We start from the raw sequence: 15179 nt of genomic DNA on the forward strand, positions 1-15179 counted from the left end.
TCCTTTCAGCAGCTCTGCACTTTCGTTTCAGTGAGGCTAGGTCAGAATCATACCAGTTGTTGCACTTGGAGGCAGGCTTCATGCAGATCCTCATGACGGGGGTAAGGGTGTCCAGGGTGTTGAAGATGGAGAGGTGAAGGTTAGCAAGGGATATGTCAGTGGGAGAGTCAATAGCAGAGGTAGGAGGGGTTGAAAGTGGCGGCAAAAGCAGCGACTGGCACTCGCTTCATCGGTCGAATGACAGCAAAGGAGACTGGCAGTGCGGGCACTGGCACAACCAGGGATCCCAGGAGCTCCAGGCGGGAGGATAGGAGAGCATGGTCAGACCAGGAGAGAGAGTAGTGAGCGGGTTAGAGATAGGAATGTCTGCTGAGATGAGCACATCCAAGGTGTATCTGGCTGAGTGGGTCAGTTCAGAGGGAAGAAAGGTGAGGGATAGTCACAGAGATTACGGAAGCGTACAGTGGCCACTTCAGGAGAGTCAAGATGAATGTTAAAGTACCATTCTGGCTTCATAAGAACCAGAAGTGCAGTTTTATTTTGCAGCGGTTTCCAGGCAGTTTTAAGGTTAGTGCTTGTTGGATACATGGACCGTATGGAATCATAATTGGCTATAAACAGAAGGCCACATTGCATCCGGGAACACACCCAGTGGTAGGATAGCATAATCCTCACATGGTGTTGCTGGTCTTTGGGTTCTTAAATGCCCCAGTAAATGGTTGTGTACCAGTGCTGTTTACTTACCTGTGTGTTTCAGAGCTTGTGAGGCAGCTAACTACTCTTGTTGTCTTGGCCATACCTATCGCTTTTTGAGGAAATATAGCTCAGCAGACTCAGTAGATTCGGTGGGGTATGCGACATGTATTTTCCTGCCAACATGGTACCGTTGCTCAACCCTACTAATTTCTATCTTTTCTTCATTGGTTTCCGGTTCCTTTTTTCGCTGCCTTTCCCTCCTAGTCTTTGTTGAGCACTAGTACCCATATGTTTTATGGTAGCCTAAAGCACATGTTCATCAATACCTGTGCCCACAATGAATCGCAGCAATGAAATTGCCACAACAATAAGTTGACCTTGTCCTGGGCGCACGCACACATACGCACATACACACGCACACACGCACGCACGCACACACACACACCCGCCTACAGACACACACGCACACAATTGGGCCTACATACAGACACACACATTTACACGCAAGCGCACAATTACTCCTGAGCATACACATACGTAAGAAGACACCTGCACCTTACATGTAATTACAAACACGAACACTGCAATGTTATGTTTTACTTACCTGCTCGCTTAGCTATGTCCGTCTGACCTCTTCTCCAACTTCTTTGGAATTCACAGAAACAAGAAAGAACCTAGAAACATTGGGAGCATCAAGGTTCAGACCCCTCAGCATGCAGACATTGCCCATTTCTATGGCTCTGAAACTTGAAAACCATGATTTTTGCAATGAAATAGGCTATACAGGAGCACCTTCTATCCCTGCGGGTGCCCAAACAGCACCCTCAATGGGCCATGCATGGCTGAGAAAGCTGTATGCCCCAGCCAAGCACAGCCATTAGGTATGCGCAGCAGCTCGGGATTCCAGAAGTGGTAGAGAATGTGCTTATGAGCTTCTGTATCTCTGTTTTGTTTTGCTCCTGGCCCGTCTGTAACGGGCAGACGGGCTGGCAGGGCCTCACCCTTCCACCTGTTATGGAGGGACTGTCCCTAGTGATATAGCTCAGTTAAGCACTCATTTTAATCTTCTGTGTTCTGCATTCAGTTTTGAGCTGACTCGGTCCTTCCTCCTTCCGTGGTCCATAATAAATAACGCTAAGTGGGAATAATATTAATTACTCAGAATAGAAGAATCCATCATGAAGTGCTGAATAAAACATTATTTGATGGTAAGGGAATATAGGTCATGCAGGGAGGATTTGGTTTCAGAGTAGATCGTTGTAGAGAATGTTGTACACCTTCTTTGCAGGAGGCTGACTTTCAAAGTGGCAGGAAGTGTTACAGTTCTGTGAAGAAGTGCAATAGGACCTGTAATGTTCAATAGGATCTTGGTTTTTATGCAAACTATTGGAAACCGTTTCGCTTGTACAGAAAGCAATTTCTGTTCCACGTAGAGGACTTGGACTCCAGTAAATTGTGCAAATGTCTCTCAGGTTATGCCACAGTGAACTTGGAAATTGCGGTCCCAATTAATTAGCACTGTTAACTTTGCAGCAATTTCCACAAATCTTTCTTGAGGTTCTAAACACAGATGTGCTCAGGCACAGGCCCCCCATTTTGATTGCTAATCTATTTGAAGTGCAGGTTCTCAATAGCTCCCACTTGTAATAGGAATTGGGGCAAACCGGCGAATCAAGAGCTCTCTTCCCCCATGCGCCAGAGCCCAGAAACACAGTTGTACTTTATTATTTCCCCTTCTAAGGGAGGCAGGGCTTTACCTGTGACACCCTGATCACCTACTAATCCATAACCTATCTGTCCCTGATCAATGAGTATGACATAGCTTTTGTCCAGTTCTCCCCTCTTCTGCCATTGATGCTGCTAGACCTAGGGCGATCAATAGTTTACTCACCAGTCTCTCTTTTGGTGATAGCCCTTCAGGCTTTCCCCGGTCACCCTTTCCAAATTGCTCCGCCTTAGAGAAGTATGAGGATTTGATGGACTTGAATCAATCCTCATTGACAGATTGATCTCCTCCCTCTCCCTTTCCCACTCTACTCTTCCTCCTTCCCATCTACACACACTCTCTCTGGTCTCACCTTTCTCCTATCCCTCTCCATACCTTGCACTGTGCCCCCTCTTCTCACCATTCACTACGCCCTTTTCTCTCTACTAGTCATACCTCTCCTTTTACTCCCTCGTCGGGTATATGGTGCCCTGCTCACCCTTTTCTACTAACCTCTCTTTCCCCTATTTCTCAACCATCCTAATCATCACTCTCACCCCCTTTCTCTCCTGCACCCCTTTTCTACACCCCCGCTCTCTAACCTCACTCCCATATATCTCCCACTCTTCCCTCACTACTACCTACACGTTCAAACACTGTCTCTCTGTGCTTCACGCTCACAAACTTGCTCCACTCTCTCTCACTACCAATATCTCACCTGCACTCTGCTTCAATGCTGCCAACCAGCAACTGAACTGGCTCTCCTTTTATTCAGTCCTTTCTCCCCTTAGCCGACCACTGATCGGCTGAACTGGCCTGCTTCACCATTGATGGAATTAGTGCTTAAATCATATCCTCCCAAGGTAGGTCATCCCTTATTGGTCAGTTCGAATGACAGTTGAGTCAATTAGGAGTCCCAATTAACTCTACTATATCAGAGCTCTGCTCTGCTCCAGTTTATTTGGTTTGCTCCTCCTGGGTAGATGTTATATGGTAGGGCTCTATGCCTTCTTGCTTTCTGGAAAAAGGTTTTCTTTTAGTTCCCCATGCCTTTTTAGTGTTGTAGATGTTATCTCGTACATTTAGATTAAGTTTATCCACAGTCATTAAGGGGAAATTGAACCCAGGTCTTCTAAATGGGAGGCATCACTTCTACCACTGTGCTATTTCAGTGATGCTGCTATTCAGTAGTAAGAGGCTGAAGTCGTTTTACTGCAGTTGAGAAGTGGTTTTCCTCTCTCCATCCTGGCTGCGCGTCTTACTGCATGTTACCAGTGATCAACCGCACCGCCATAGGGTTTCAGAGCTATGTTATCTGTGTGAGTCGAGTCACCACAGCAGTCACTGGTGGTTTCTCTATTTACTGTGGGTCTGGAAGTTTGTTTTTCTTGTGATTTCCCTCCTTTGCTGGTGCGTTTGTTGTCAAATTCGGTTTCTGGAGGATTTCAGCGTCTTCTCACACTCAGTTCGTTTTCTGTTGCCCCACCATACACATGGGATCCGTTTGGGGTTGCCAGGTCCGGTTTTGGATGTCTTATTTCTGTTTGGTCAAACAATTCCCAGTCCCTTCCCCGTCTGTTCCTGATTACATTCTCTTGGCTCTCATCTGTTTTTTCTTGGTTGCTCCCAGATGTTTTCTGGGAATTGTAGGAGGAGTACTGGGTGGCATTGTGTGGCACAGGGCGTGTCTGTTGGTAACATGCATGGTACATGAGGGGGGTAGCATGAACTGCACCCTCCCCCAACTCCCTAGCTTCACTTCTGGGATGGGTGCCTGTCCCACCTGTTACATTTATCAATTAGTTTAGAAGGGTTTGCAAATCTTGTTAAATGGTGGTTAACAGTTAATGCAGGGCTTCTGGCTACAGTACAAAAGTGCCCATAACGATAAGGGATTTATTTGTAACCAAGACCGGGTAGTCTCTCTGGGCGCAAACTATGTAAACAGTGTGTAGAAGAGGAAGAAACCATAAAGTGCCAGGATCCTTAGTCTGGCAGAGTCACTGATTGTCCCAAGCTCCCCTGATCTAATTGCTAATTTCTTGGTTAGGACAACTACCTTGCACCTGTGCCTTCAATGTCCTAAAACGTATGGGAGGGAATGAAAGCCTAAAGGGTCAAGGGTTCCAAATTCCACTCAAAAGAATAACTTGTCTCATGAGGATGTATAACTCAGTGGGTGTGAGGACATGTATAAATAACCTCCCTGTCCTTATTAAGAGTCCCTACTCTAGTAAGGTCACAGGGATATAGCACCCAGTTCACTTACTTGGCACAACAATTCAGTATCATGGATATCATTCTTGAATTCCCTCCTCCATTAGGGGAACATTGTCACAGATATCCAACCCTCTGTTCTCAGGTTGCCTTCCTAAGCCTCTCAATATGATGGCAGCACATGCCTGCCAATAAGTATTTCTTCTCCCCTAGCTTTAGGGTATTACTGTGAATGTACCAGCATTTATTTCACCTCCCTTGCCTGGCTATATTACCCTCACCCATCATCCTGTGGTCACCATCCTAGGCCGCAGTTCTTAGTCTCAGCAGGCTCTTTTCTAATTTTCTTGGACTCAGAAAATTTGCAGCAGTTCTTCTCTTTGACTCCTGATCTCAGCCATTGTCTTAGATCTAGCCCTCAATGGGCTTGCACCACTCTTTCTCAGGTTTCTTATCTGCTGTTTCTTCCAGGGACACTTTCCTGACTGCTATTCCATGCAGTCAACTAAACTCTTATGTAGGCCTGTTGATTTGTTCTGATTAACAAAGTGGTTTTGGATGGGTTCCTTTCTCGCTCTATTAGCTCTTTCTCACAAGATTGGTCCTACTCAGACTTCGCCTTGTTAACTTCAGGTGTTTGCACATTTCCAATTCAGTGGTCCACTTGTCGGCCTTCATCTTTTCCCCCTTTTCTAATTGGCAGTTCCACTCCTTCCCCTGATGACAACCAAAATGTCAGACCCAGTGCACCATTTGGAAGATAAGTGGCATTGATCCCAATATTGGGCTGCCTTGCAAAGCCGTGCTTTGCCAAGGCCTTTACTTGCATTGGTATGTGTAGCTGGGCACGAGTGATGATGACTACCACATGGCTAAGTCCTGGTTGCTGCTGAGCAAGGGAGGTTTACTGCACCATTGAACTGGCAAACCATTGCGCTCTACCAGCTTGCCTCTTCATTTTTTGCTCCATTCTAATAATGGACGTTGGAGCCGTCTTGCCTGTGGCTTGGGAGGAAAAGGGTGTGGGCACAAAGACTCATTTGTTTGGGGCAACATATTCCTGCTTTGATGAAAACTGATGTGAAGGCATTATAACGAAGACGCAGACAACTGAATGAAGTTTGTGCAATAAACCTTTTTAAAGAAAAAGGGTTGGAAAAAAAGGCCTTACCAGCACTATGCTAAGGTGGGATTTCCATACCTTGCTGAAACTAATGATCGTTTGTGTCAGGCAGTCCAAAGCAAATGTCTGTCTGTGTCCAAAACCTGCACTTGCCCTCTTACCCAATTGTATACAATGTGTAGGGATGTCTGCATCAAAATGAGAAGTGTTCAAATAAAAGTTCAGAGCTTCTTCCAGCTCTTGGTTGGAAAAGGGGGTACCCTTCACCACGATTAAAGAAAGTTCACGTTACCAAAAAAAGAGGGGGGTCCCTTCCCCAAGCTTTCAAGTCTCTCAATGTTCCAAAACAACACAATTCCTTGGGATACTTCCCAGCTCTTCTGGCTTGGTTGCCTTTCAAAACCTTCACCTGTATCATATGGTGGAGTTTAGTTCCTTAATTTCAGATCATACAAGTTTTCCTTTATATTCAATCACAGGTTTTTCCTTAGGTGTGGGTGTACTCGGTCTAGGTGCAGTTGTCGGACCACACGGTCCACCCATTACAAGTCACGCAACCGACACCTTCCTTGCTTCTTCTTCACAGGCACACTGCCACTGTTTCAGCTTCACAGTGGTACTTGACTTATTCTCATTTCACATAGATGCTTTACTACTTGTTTTGCCACCATTCACTTCTTGCACTTTCAAATTCTTCTCAGGGCTTTTGCCACTGCTTATTCTTTCAAGTTTCACAGTTCCTTCCTTATATACTTATGGCACGTGCCATTGCTTGTTCTCTCAGGTTATGCAGTTCCTTTTTTATCAGGGAATTGCACCAAACTGCTTTCAATCCAATTGGCATTCAACCACACTTTCTTTCGGATCGGTATCCAAAAAGGTTAATTTCATTCAAATCAGTCACATTGAATAAACCAATCAAATTCCCAGTTTACTCTCCTGCTGGGAACTTGTATCCTGTTGACGGGGGTATTAACAAGTTCAAATATTACTGTTTCCCTGACCCTCTCTTAGCCTTGTCATTTTCATCTCTTTTACAGTTCGCTATTCACAAAAAAACTTTCCTTCGGTTTTCTCAGCAGCTTTGGGTTATCGTGCTTGTCAAAAATATTTAGTACAAGCTTGACAGGCATTCATGGCGCCTAAAAGGTTCCTCACTCACTCGAGACCGACCTGACCTGCAGCAACCACGCGGTCCACACATCAGCGTCTCAGTCATTCAGGTTTTTCAGACTCACCAGGTATGCTGTCTCCAGGTGCTTTTCTCTGCGTCTGCAGGCTCGCTGTGGCTTTCCCTGCTCCCTCTACTCCAGGATCTCCGCCGCCTCGGTTGTACGGATTGGGAGTCTCCCTGACTCCAGGATAATATGTATACCAGTTCTGCTATCGGAGACCTTCCGAAAGCTCACGCCACAATCCGCTTCCACTGCAACGACTCTGCAGCTCGTAGGCTCTTCAGGCACAAGTCTTCCTAGCTTCGCCTCCAGCTTTTCCTGCAAGCGTTCTACAGGCAATCTCGGCATCACCTGGGTGGGCCATTTATACCACACCCAAATAGGAGCACGCATGTTTTCACTCCCCCACGTCCTGATGGTTTTTCGGCCAGGGGCTTACTCTGGTGATTTTTCTGCAGCTGCTACAGGCACCACAACCACGGTAAGTCAGATTTATGTGGCATAAATGTATGAGGAACTGTTAGTCTTATGAGAAGATATAACTGAGTCATTTGATGCTGGCTTTTTTAGGCACATCATAAAAGAATACAAAGTGGCACAGCTTGCCAGCGCACAGCATAGCAGGAGATAAGTAAGTACTGTCTCTCTCTACCCTACGTGAGGTGGGGGGGGAGCCTCATTTACTGTGGGTTCAGACCAGCAACCCATGAATAAAAAGTAGGAGGGTTATGTTTCCTCACCCTTTGCCTTCGTTTAACAGGCTCTGCCCAGAAGCAATCGTGTCGCACGAGCATTTAGGATTTGGTCCACAGTTTTGAACTGCCTCCAAGATTCAAGTTGGAGGTGAGTGCAATCCATGTAAAAGAGTTACATGCACAGATTATTTGTGCCTTATGTAGAAGAAATGAGGATGGCAAGAACCTAGGTGGTAATAGGTTTTAATGTTTTACTTTGTAGATGATGTCTCCCATTCCATGTACTCGGTTGTGAGGCATAATCAGTGCTGAACGTCTGTCCTCAAGAAGGTTGGGATAATAGAGGGCTATACCTTGAAGCCCAGAGAAACCAACCGAAACATGTGTCGACTAGTACCATCTGTTGTGGAATTGATAGATACATTTGTACAAGAAAGGGGCGTAAAAATACATTGTAAATAATTTGTCATATGTTTATATATATTATGAAACCGAAATCTAATGTGGGGAAATAGTAGAGGTGTATGAATGATTGAGTGCGTATGCTTGATGGAGGGAATTTAATTGAATTGAGTTTTGATTTGTTATTGTGATGAATGCACAATCTTTGTAAACCTATGTTCGTTCAGTAACACTAAACGAGTGTCATAACTTGAAATAAATATGTATTTTAAAATATTTACTGATCAGCCTCTTGCCAACCTCGTTTTAACGGTCAATTTTTTGTATATGCCCTATTCCTACATGTAGGACCGTACAGTACCTCAGGTGCCCTTTATTTTTGAGTGTGTGAGAGTCAATAAAGAGAGGATGTATGGCTCTGGTTGTCTCTTCCTCCCAGTACCTGGATGGCTTACTGGAAAAATAGGGAAGGAACTGGTAATACCCTGCAAACGCCTGTTGGATATCCGAATCCTTATCAAAGGGAAATGGGGGGGATACCGTGTCTCACCCAAGTGTGCCTCATCCCCACTCCCCAAATCTCCTCCACCCAGGTGATCCTCTCTCACATATCCACTCCCAGGGTCAGGATCTGATCGCCTTTCCCTGGCAGCCTGGGAGAAGGATATATAAGGACGGCCTCAGATTCCTCACACTGAACAGACTGACGTAAAAACAGGTATCGTTTCCTTGCCTGGTCTTCCAGGTTGTCAACTTTAGCAGCCACTACACGGGTCTTCGAGGCATGAGAGATGGGTCTGTGGTGAGGGACACTGAGGGATCCCCCATCTACCGCTTCAGGGTGGCACCTCACGTAGCTTGTGGGGCTCCATGGCCCACAGAGTCCACCTCCTGCAGATGGTTCCCTCAGTGGGTTCAATTTCAGTATTTCTGAAATTATAAATAATTCTCTCATCACATACTGTGCACATCATTATTGAGCATCGGCGTTTTGGGGAAATTTTGTTTAGGTATCATTGTTTCAATATTTGTTAAAATGTGTTCCTTACTGTGGGGTAAAATGGGCTAGAAGCAAAGCTTCATTATTCTTTCATTGCAGTCCAGTTATTGTATTTGTTGTATTCTGACGTTCATACTTAATGCAGGATTTAAGAGTGTTTGCACATTGTAAAGTACAGGCACAAATGGGGCAAACTGATTTTTTTTGATAATTTCTTGCAGTCCTCCCAACATGTCCCGAATTGGAGGCCTTCTGTGTCAGCTGGAGAAGATCGGCACCGAACGCCCATTGGTGGATGTCGACTCTTCCAGATATGTTACGGCAAGGATCCTTCATCTGGCCCAAACTCAAGGTATTATGTTAATTTAACGCATCGGCTTTACAATGCAGGCGTGTTCCTCGCCACTCTCTGTAAACATGGTATTACCAATATTGGCTGAAAACAAATATGAAATATACCTCAAATTGTTAATGTTTAGTGAATGCATGTACATTAGTGAAAATTGTGTTGCACATAATTACTGTCTTGTTTGGGGACAACCTTCTTTCTTTCTGACAGTTGGTATTTTCCACAACAGTTTTGCTTTCAACCAAAAATGAGATCTATGAGGAGGGATGTGAATTGCATTGTATTTGAAGTTCGATATTTTAGGTGAAATGTTATATTTTGTGCATATGAAAGATACCCTTTGTTTAGTGTGCATAGCAGTCAACTTTGTGCCCGAGAGATAGTTCATTTTTGACCTTTACAGTACCATATGTTACTTAGATACTCATTCTTTTAGTTTTGGATAAAATGACATTCCAGTTATTGTAAAAATATTCCTTTAATATTCTAACGTTAAAATCCGAATTGGCTGTTAAATTCACTAGTAGCAAAATGGTTTGGCCTAGCGCATTTAACATTTTTAGCACTAGACTGAAATGTAAATATATGTATTTCACCAAGACACAGTGTGTGTTGTGTGTGACCGAGTTGCCATGCTGCAATTGTGGCGTGTTTTGTGATGAAATGTCTGTAAATTGTTCTAGAAATAATGTTTGACTTCATAAAGAAAGAAATAGATTCCCTGCCAAATAACGTAAGTAGATTGTGATATGAGCTAAGGAATGAAATCCTATTTTATTAGTTTCATGATTTTTAGCTGCCAGAAAATGTACAGTTGTCCAGCATTGTCATATAATTTGCGAATAATAAGATTCTCAGTCTCAGTGCTGTGAGGGAGAAGGAGGAAGCACGAGTTGCCAATGGTGCCACATTTGTCAAGCTAACTAAACAATTCTTTTGGTAACATCAGAGTATAAACTATCCAAGTTGTAACAAGGCCATTACCCTGGCCATGTGAAGATGGGATGGGAAACCCCCGCTTAGCTGGGTGGGAGGCCTAACGGGGAGCAGTCCTGAGCCAGTCCTACCCCTGCAGATGACAGTTGCAGTTGAGAGGACCCCACTTCACCTTTGCCAACTTAGATATGTGCAGTATTGCCTTGCCTAAAACCATGCCACTGAAGAAAATTTCTCGCCAGACTGAGTGCCTGAGATGAACAAAGGTGAGCACCAGCGAGGAGCCAGCAGCCTTCCTGCACTACATGCTATCTGCAACACCATCTGGACAAGACCCAGCATGCATAACAATCCTGTGTTCCTCACAAGTCATAACCCTCTGACAGAGATCAGTGGAGAGCAAGACCCAGCAGCAGAGATCCTGTGTGTTAGCAGGGGAAAACACAGTGCACTCTGCAGGGCCAGCAGCAACTCCCTGCATCCATTGACAGAGTCCCCAGACCACCAGGGAATCGACGAGGGAGCAGGGGCCCCTGAGCAAAGCCTGTTTACATTGGGAGAACTCAGGTCAAGGTCCCCTAACAAGAACTTGTACATTCAGCTCCCAGGGCCACCATACCTATTCCTCTGAGGGTTGGTGGTGTGAAGGAAAGAGTTGTAACATGAGGCGAGGCTGAAAAGGGGTGCATTATCGGAGGGACAGACGTGGGAGCAGACTGAGTAAGGTAGGTGGAGTTGAAGAAGGAGAATAGTGAGGAAAGACCATCAGAAAAGAGGTCGAGGAGTAAGTGGCTGTGAAAGGAAGGAGACCAAATGAAGCAGAATGTCTGTACGGCCCATCCCCTTAACCACTTTAGAACATGAATCAAAGGTAGTGTAGAGAGAGTTAGGACGTCCCTAAGGGAGTTAAGCTAGAGAAGGCAAACCACCTTTAGGTCTCCATACATAGCAAAAGTAATAACTTAGACATTAGGGTGGAATCACATGCTGTATATATTAATCTGGGATGTAGACACACCTTGGTTAGCGAGTGACAATTCCATAAAAAGCCTTGAACTGTCTCACAGCGTTGAGGTATTCTTTAAATCACCTGTGACTGTGTACACAAAAGCGTTCTGGCTGCAGCCACTAGTTTCTGACAATGAGTGAGCATGTATGTTTAACTGAGCGGGCAAATGGGCACTTTGGATTCAGATTTTGGTGCAAATATGTTGTGCCACGTTCCCACAGGGAAGGGGTCACTGTCTGGTGTAATATGGTATAGCACTACACTCTCGGATCATATAGAAAATACATATCACTCTGCCTATAGTTTGACCACTTACAAATGCACGTGTGTTGAGTTTGAAAAGTGCGCTACCTATGCAATCCCCATGGGTGAAGTGGTGGTAGGTAAGTCTCATTAAAATATTGGATAAAATGAGTGACAAATGGGGACGTTTATTTATTGTCTGTTAAGTCTGGTAGCTGTCTTAGAAGGAGTTTTATATTTATTTTGCAAGGGAGAACCTTGATTTAGAGATACTATACCCTCTTGACAAGTGATTCGTAAGCTGGTTTTATGGCTCAGCAGTATATTACTGTGACAAATGTCCATCTGTTATTGGGAATCTCGCAGGTGTTTCAAATATTTAGGCTCTCTAGTAACAGATTCTGCCATGGACAGTCAAAAATAAATTTGAAACTAGACAAGTACACACACGCATCTCTGCTGGAACTTTGTATTGGCAAACCCTACAGCTGCTATGTAGTTTGGTTACATAGCAGTCATACATAACATGTATGTATCAGTTAACTGCATGCTGGAGCCCAAGTTCCAACGGACCGTGGTCTGCCTTTACCCATGGGCACGCCTGACCGAAGTCATATAAGATTGTGTGGGCCCAGGATCTGGTGGCATATTAATATCTAAATATAAACCATGTCTGTTTTGACATGTTGACTGACTGTTGCGCCTATATAATTTTATAAAGGCAAAAAACATTTGGGGTCATGTTATTGTCAGCACAGTGAACAGTAGCTCATTTCTGACAGGGCCTTGTGTATTTATTTGTTTAGGAAGAGTTTCATCTGAAACAACCATTTGGGTTCAGCCCAGGAATCCCTCCTTTTGACACCCCCAATGACCCCCCTCCCCAAAAAGGGCTTACTCCTTCTGCTGATAATGCAAAGTCTCCCAGGGTAATTAGCTGGAAACCAGTGCTTCAAAGACTGCCAGTGGAGTTAACGGCGTTCCCACCAGGATCCTGATTACTGGAGACTCTTTCATTTAGGACAATACTTTAAACAAAGAGTGCCCCTTTATTGCCAATGTCCCTTTTCTGCGTTTTCACTAACTGAGGTAGGTCACTAGCGTTTTTGTTAGTTGTATGTACTTTGAGTTTTGTATTTGTATAGCACTTCAATTCGCTGAGAAGAGTTCAGTCATGCTTCACTTACAGAGGAATACAGACTTGCTGTGGGCGCTCTATAACAGTGATTGCTGCATTGCCTGCCTTTGCCTTCTGTCCCTTTAAGAATTGGACCAGCCTATGTGAGACAGGTATGGTATCAAGAGAGAAGAGATGACGCATACAATAGAACTCAAGTTTAGAAGAACTTTATTAAAATGTCAGGATGGTGAAAGTCCTATTTTGCTCCTATAACTAAGGTATGGACTTCGCCTGCCTAAAGAAAACTAAGGGAAGTCTGTGTCTGTAAGTCCAAATCAAACGTCTGTCTGTGTCAAAACCTATGCTTGCCCTCACATCTAGAAATACACATGGTATGGGGTTTCTTCTTAGCAAAACAAATAGTGTTCAAAAGTAAAATCTCAGCTACTCTCAACTTAAGTCCTTCTTGGCTTTCTATTTCAGGCTCAGTACAGTTCCAATAGCTGTTTGTCTCACCAATGTTCAACCAGGCCTTGAGGTTCCCTTCCCCAAGACAGCGCTTCCCAGATCCTTCGATTCTCAGGGTTCCCTTCCCCAAGATTTCAATGTACTACTTATTCTAAAGTCACTTGTTCAATGTTCAATTAAAGAAACAACCGGTTTACTTGATCTGCCTTCTGACTTGCTTCATCAATTAGTTCACAGTACTCAGTGGCTTACTCAGTGTCCTTTGCTGGTCATCCTTTAGGGCTCCTTGGTCTAGGTGTAGGTATCAGACCACACGGTCCACGCATCACAGGTCATGCAACTAGGAACCCTATGCTTCTTGGTTTTATTCAGGATGACTGTGATCTTCACAGTAGAGAGCTCCTTGGTCTAGGTGCAGTAGTTGGACCGCACAGTCCACCCGTCACAGGTTGCGCAACCTTAAGTCTCCCCCTTACGAGATGTTTGGCCCCTCACAGGCTCTTCTGCCTTGGGCTTCAGGTTTTCCACACTTGGCTTTCCTTTTGGCTAGTGCAACGCTTTTCTGCATCAGTATTGGCTTTGCCACAAGTTCGTAAATCTTCCTCACATTTGTATTTGTTTAATTGGCCCCTTGCTTCAGTTCAGTTCACAATGTTGCTGATAAACAATTTGACATTCACTGTGTCAATTTTAAATTCTAAATGTTAGTTTGGTATTCAGTATCACTTGTTCGAAGGGATTGTGTCCTCCGACATATTCCTTATCTTTGAAAATATGTTTCCAGCTTGCTGCCCTCGGAAATTTTTTCTGTAGAGGGCGCTGCGCGTCGACGTCACCGAGTCGATGTCCCTCGATGGCCACCATATCGGCGCCGACGTCACCATACCCATAAATAGCCACGTGCTGCGTCCGTTGCTCAGTTCTGTTTTTCGGTGCTTCGTGGGGCCTCGGAACATCGTTGCTCAGTTCAGTTAGTTAACTAATCTACATCTACTCGAAATATACCAGCTCGTTCTCGATGGCATCTTCATCGGAACCGACAACGCCGCAATCTGGCTTCAAAAAATGTCGAGACTGCGGTAAAAAAATGTCAATAATGGATCCACACAGGATCTGCTTGTGGTGCTTGGGAGCCAAGCACCATTGTTCGGAGTGTGAGGGAGTGAAGGAGTGCAAGGGGAAGCTCGAGAGAGGTAAGTCAGTCAAAACCTCCTCGAAGGTTTCTTCGGCTGAGTCGAGGCATTCGTCTCCTCGCCGTTGAAAACATTCCCATTCTAGATCTCGAAGTAGCTCCCACCATTCGTCTAGATCAAGACACTCAAAGAAGAGACGTCGAAGATCGCCTTCCTCGTCACCTTTTGTTTCCCCAGAAAGGGTCTCCTGTCCCACAAAACACAGCTCTCAGGCTGAGTGGGAGGAATTCAGAAAGAAAATGTTAAGCGTCTTCGAGAAAGCGGCCTCGACCCCCTCGAAGACAGCTGAGGGTGATACCCCGGGTGAAAAACCCAAAAAATTAAAACGCCGCGAGTCGCTGCACCCGGCGAAACATTCCACCCGAGAGTGCCATGATCCATCGGGTAAGAAGGCACCACCTTCGACGTTGTCGAAGATTCCTTCGACGCATGGATCGGCGCCATCGACGCCGTTGTCCAAGGGTTCTTGGATGCATCGGTCGATCGACTCCACGCCATCGCCGACATAGACGCCAATGAAAGAAAAGACCAAGGTTAATCCGCAGCCAACGGTGATTCCAAGGGTCTCCGGCACGACGCCGAGACCGTCGTCGACATCCTTGAGTAGGATCCCGATCCTCTCGAGTTCTTCGAGACCTCTTCCAGTTTTCTCGACGCCGTTCTCGGCGCCTTCGAAGCCTGTCACATCGGCGTCGAGGACATTGGCGGTTTCTCGCCCAATAATGACGAGTTTGGCTCCTTCTGCCTTAGAGATGGGTTTTACACCATTTCAGAGGTCAGAGTACCGTGGGCTACCTTCAATTTATGAAGAGGGGGAAGATTCTGACCAGGAAACCTTTGGGTTGCAG

General features: G+C 45.1%; 1 protein-coding gene across 4 annotated transcripts in view; it reads left to right on the forward strand.

Annotated features, from left to right (window-relative positions):
• The window catches only part of AGTPBP1 (ATP/GTP binding carboxypeptidase 1), a 2604148-nt gene that overhangs the window by 319946 nt on the left and 2269023 nt on the right, over nucleotides 1-15179 (forward strand). For all 4 annotated transcript variants that reach the window (XM_069625853.1, XM_069625856.1, XM_069625854.1 and 1 more), the window contains one exon: nucleotides 9235-9365. In XM_069625853.1, coding sequence (XP_069481954.1) covers nucleotides 9235-9365 — 131 coding nt within the window. The remainder of the gene's footprint in view (nucleotides 1-9234; nucleotides 9366-15179) is intronic.

This window comes from Ambystoma mexicanum, chromosome 6p (genome assembly GCF_040938575.1).
Source record: "Ambystoma mexicanum isolate Mex_15411 chromosome 6p, UKY_AmexF1_1, whole genome shotgun sequence".
Taxonomy (NCBI): Eukaryota; Metazoa; Chordata; class Amphibia; order Caudata; family Ambystomatidae; genus Ambystoma; species Ambystoma mexicanum.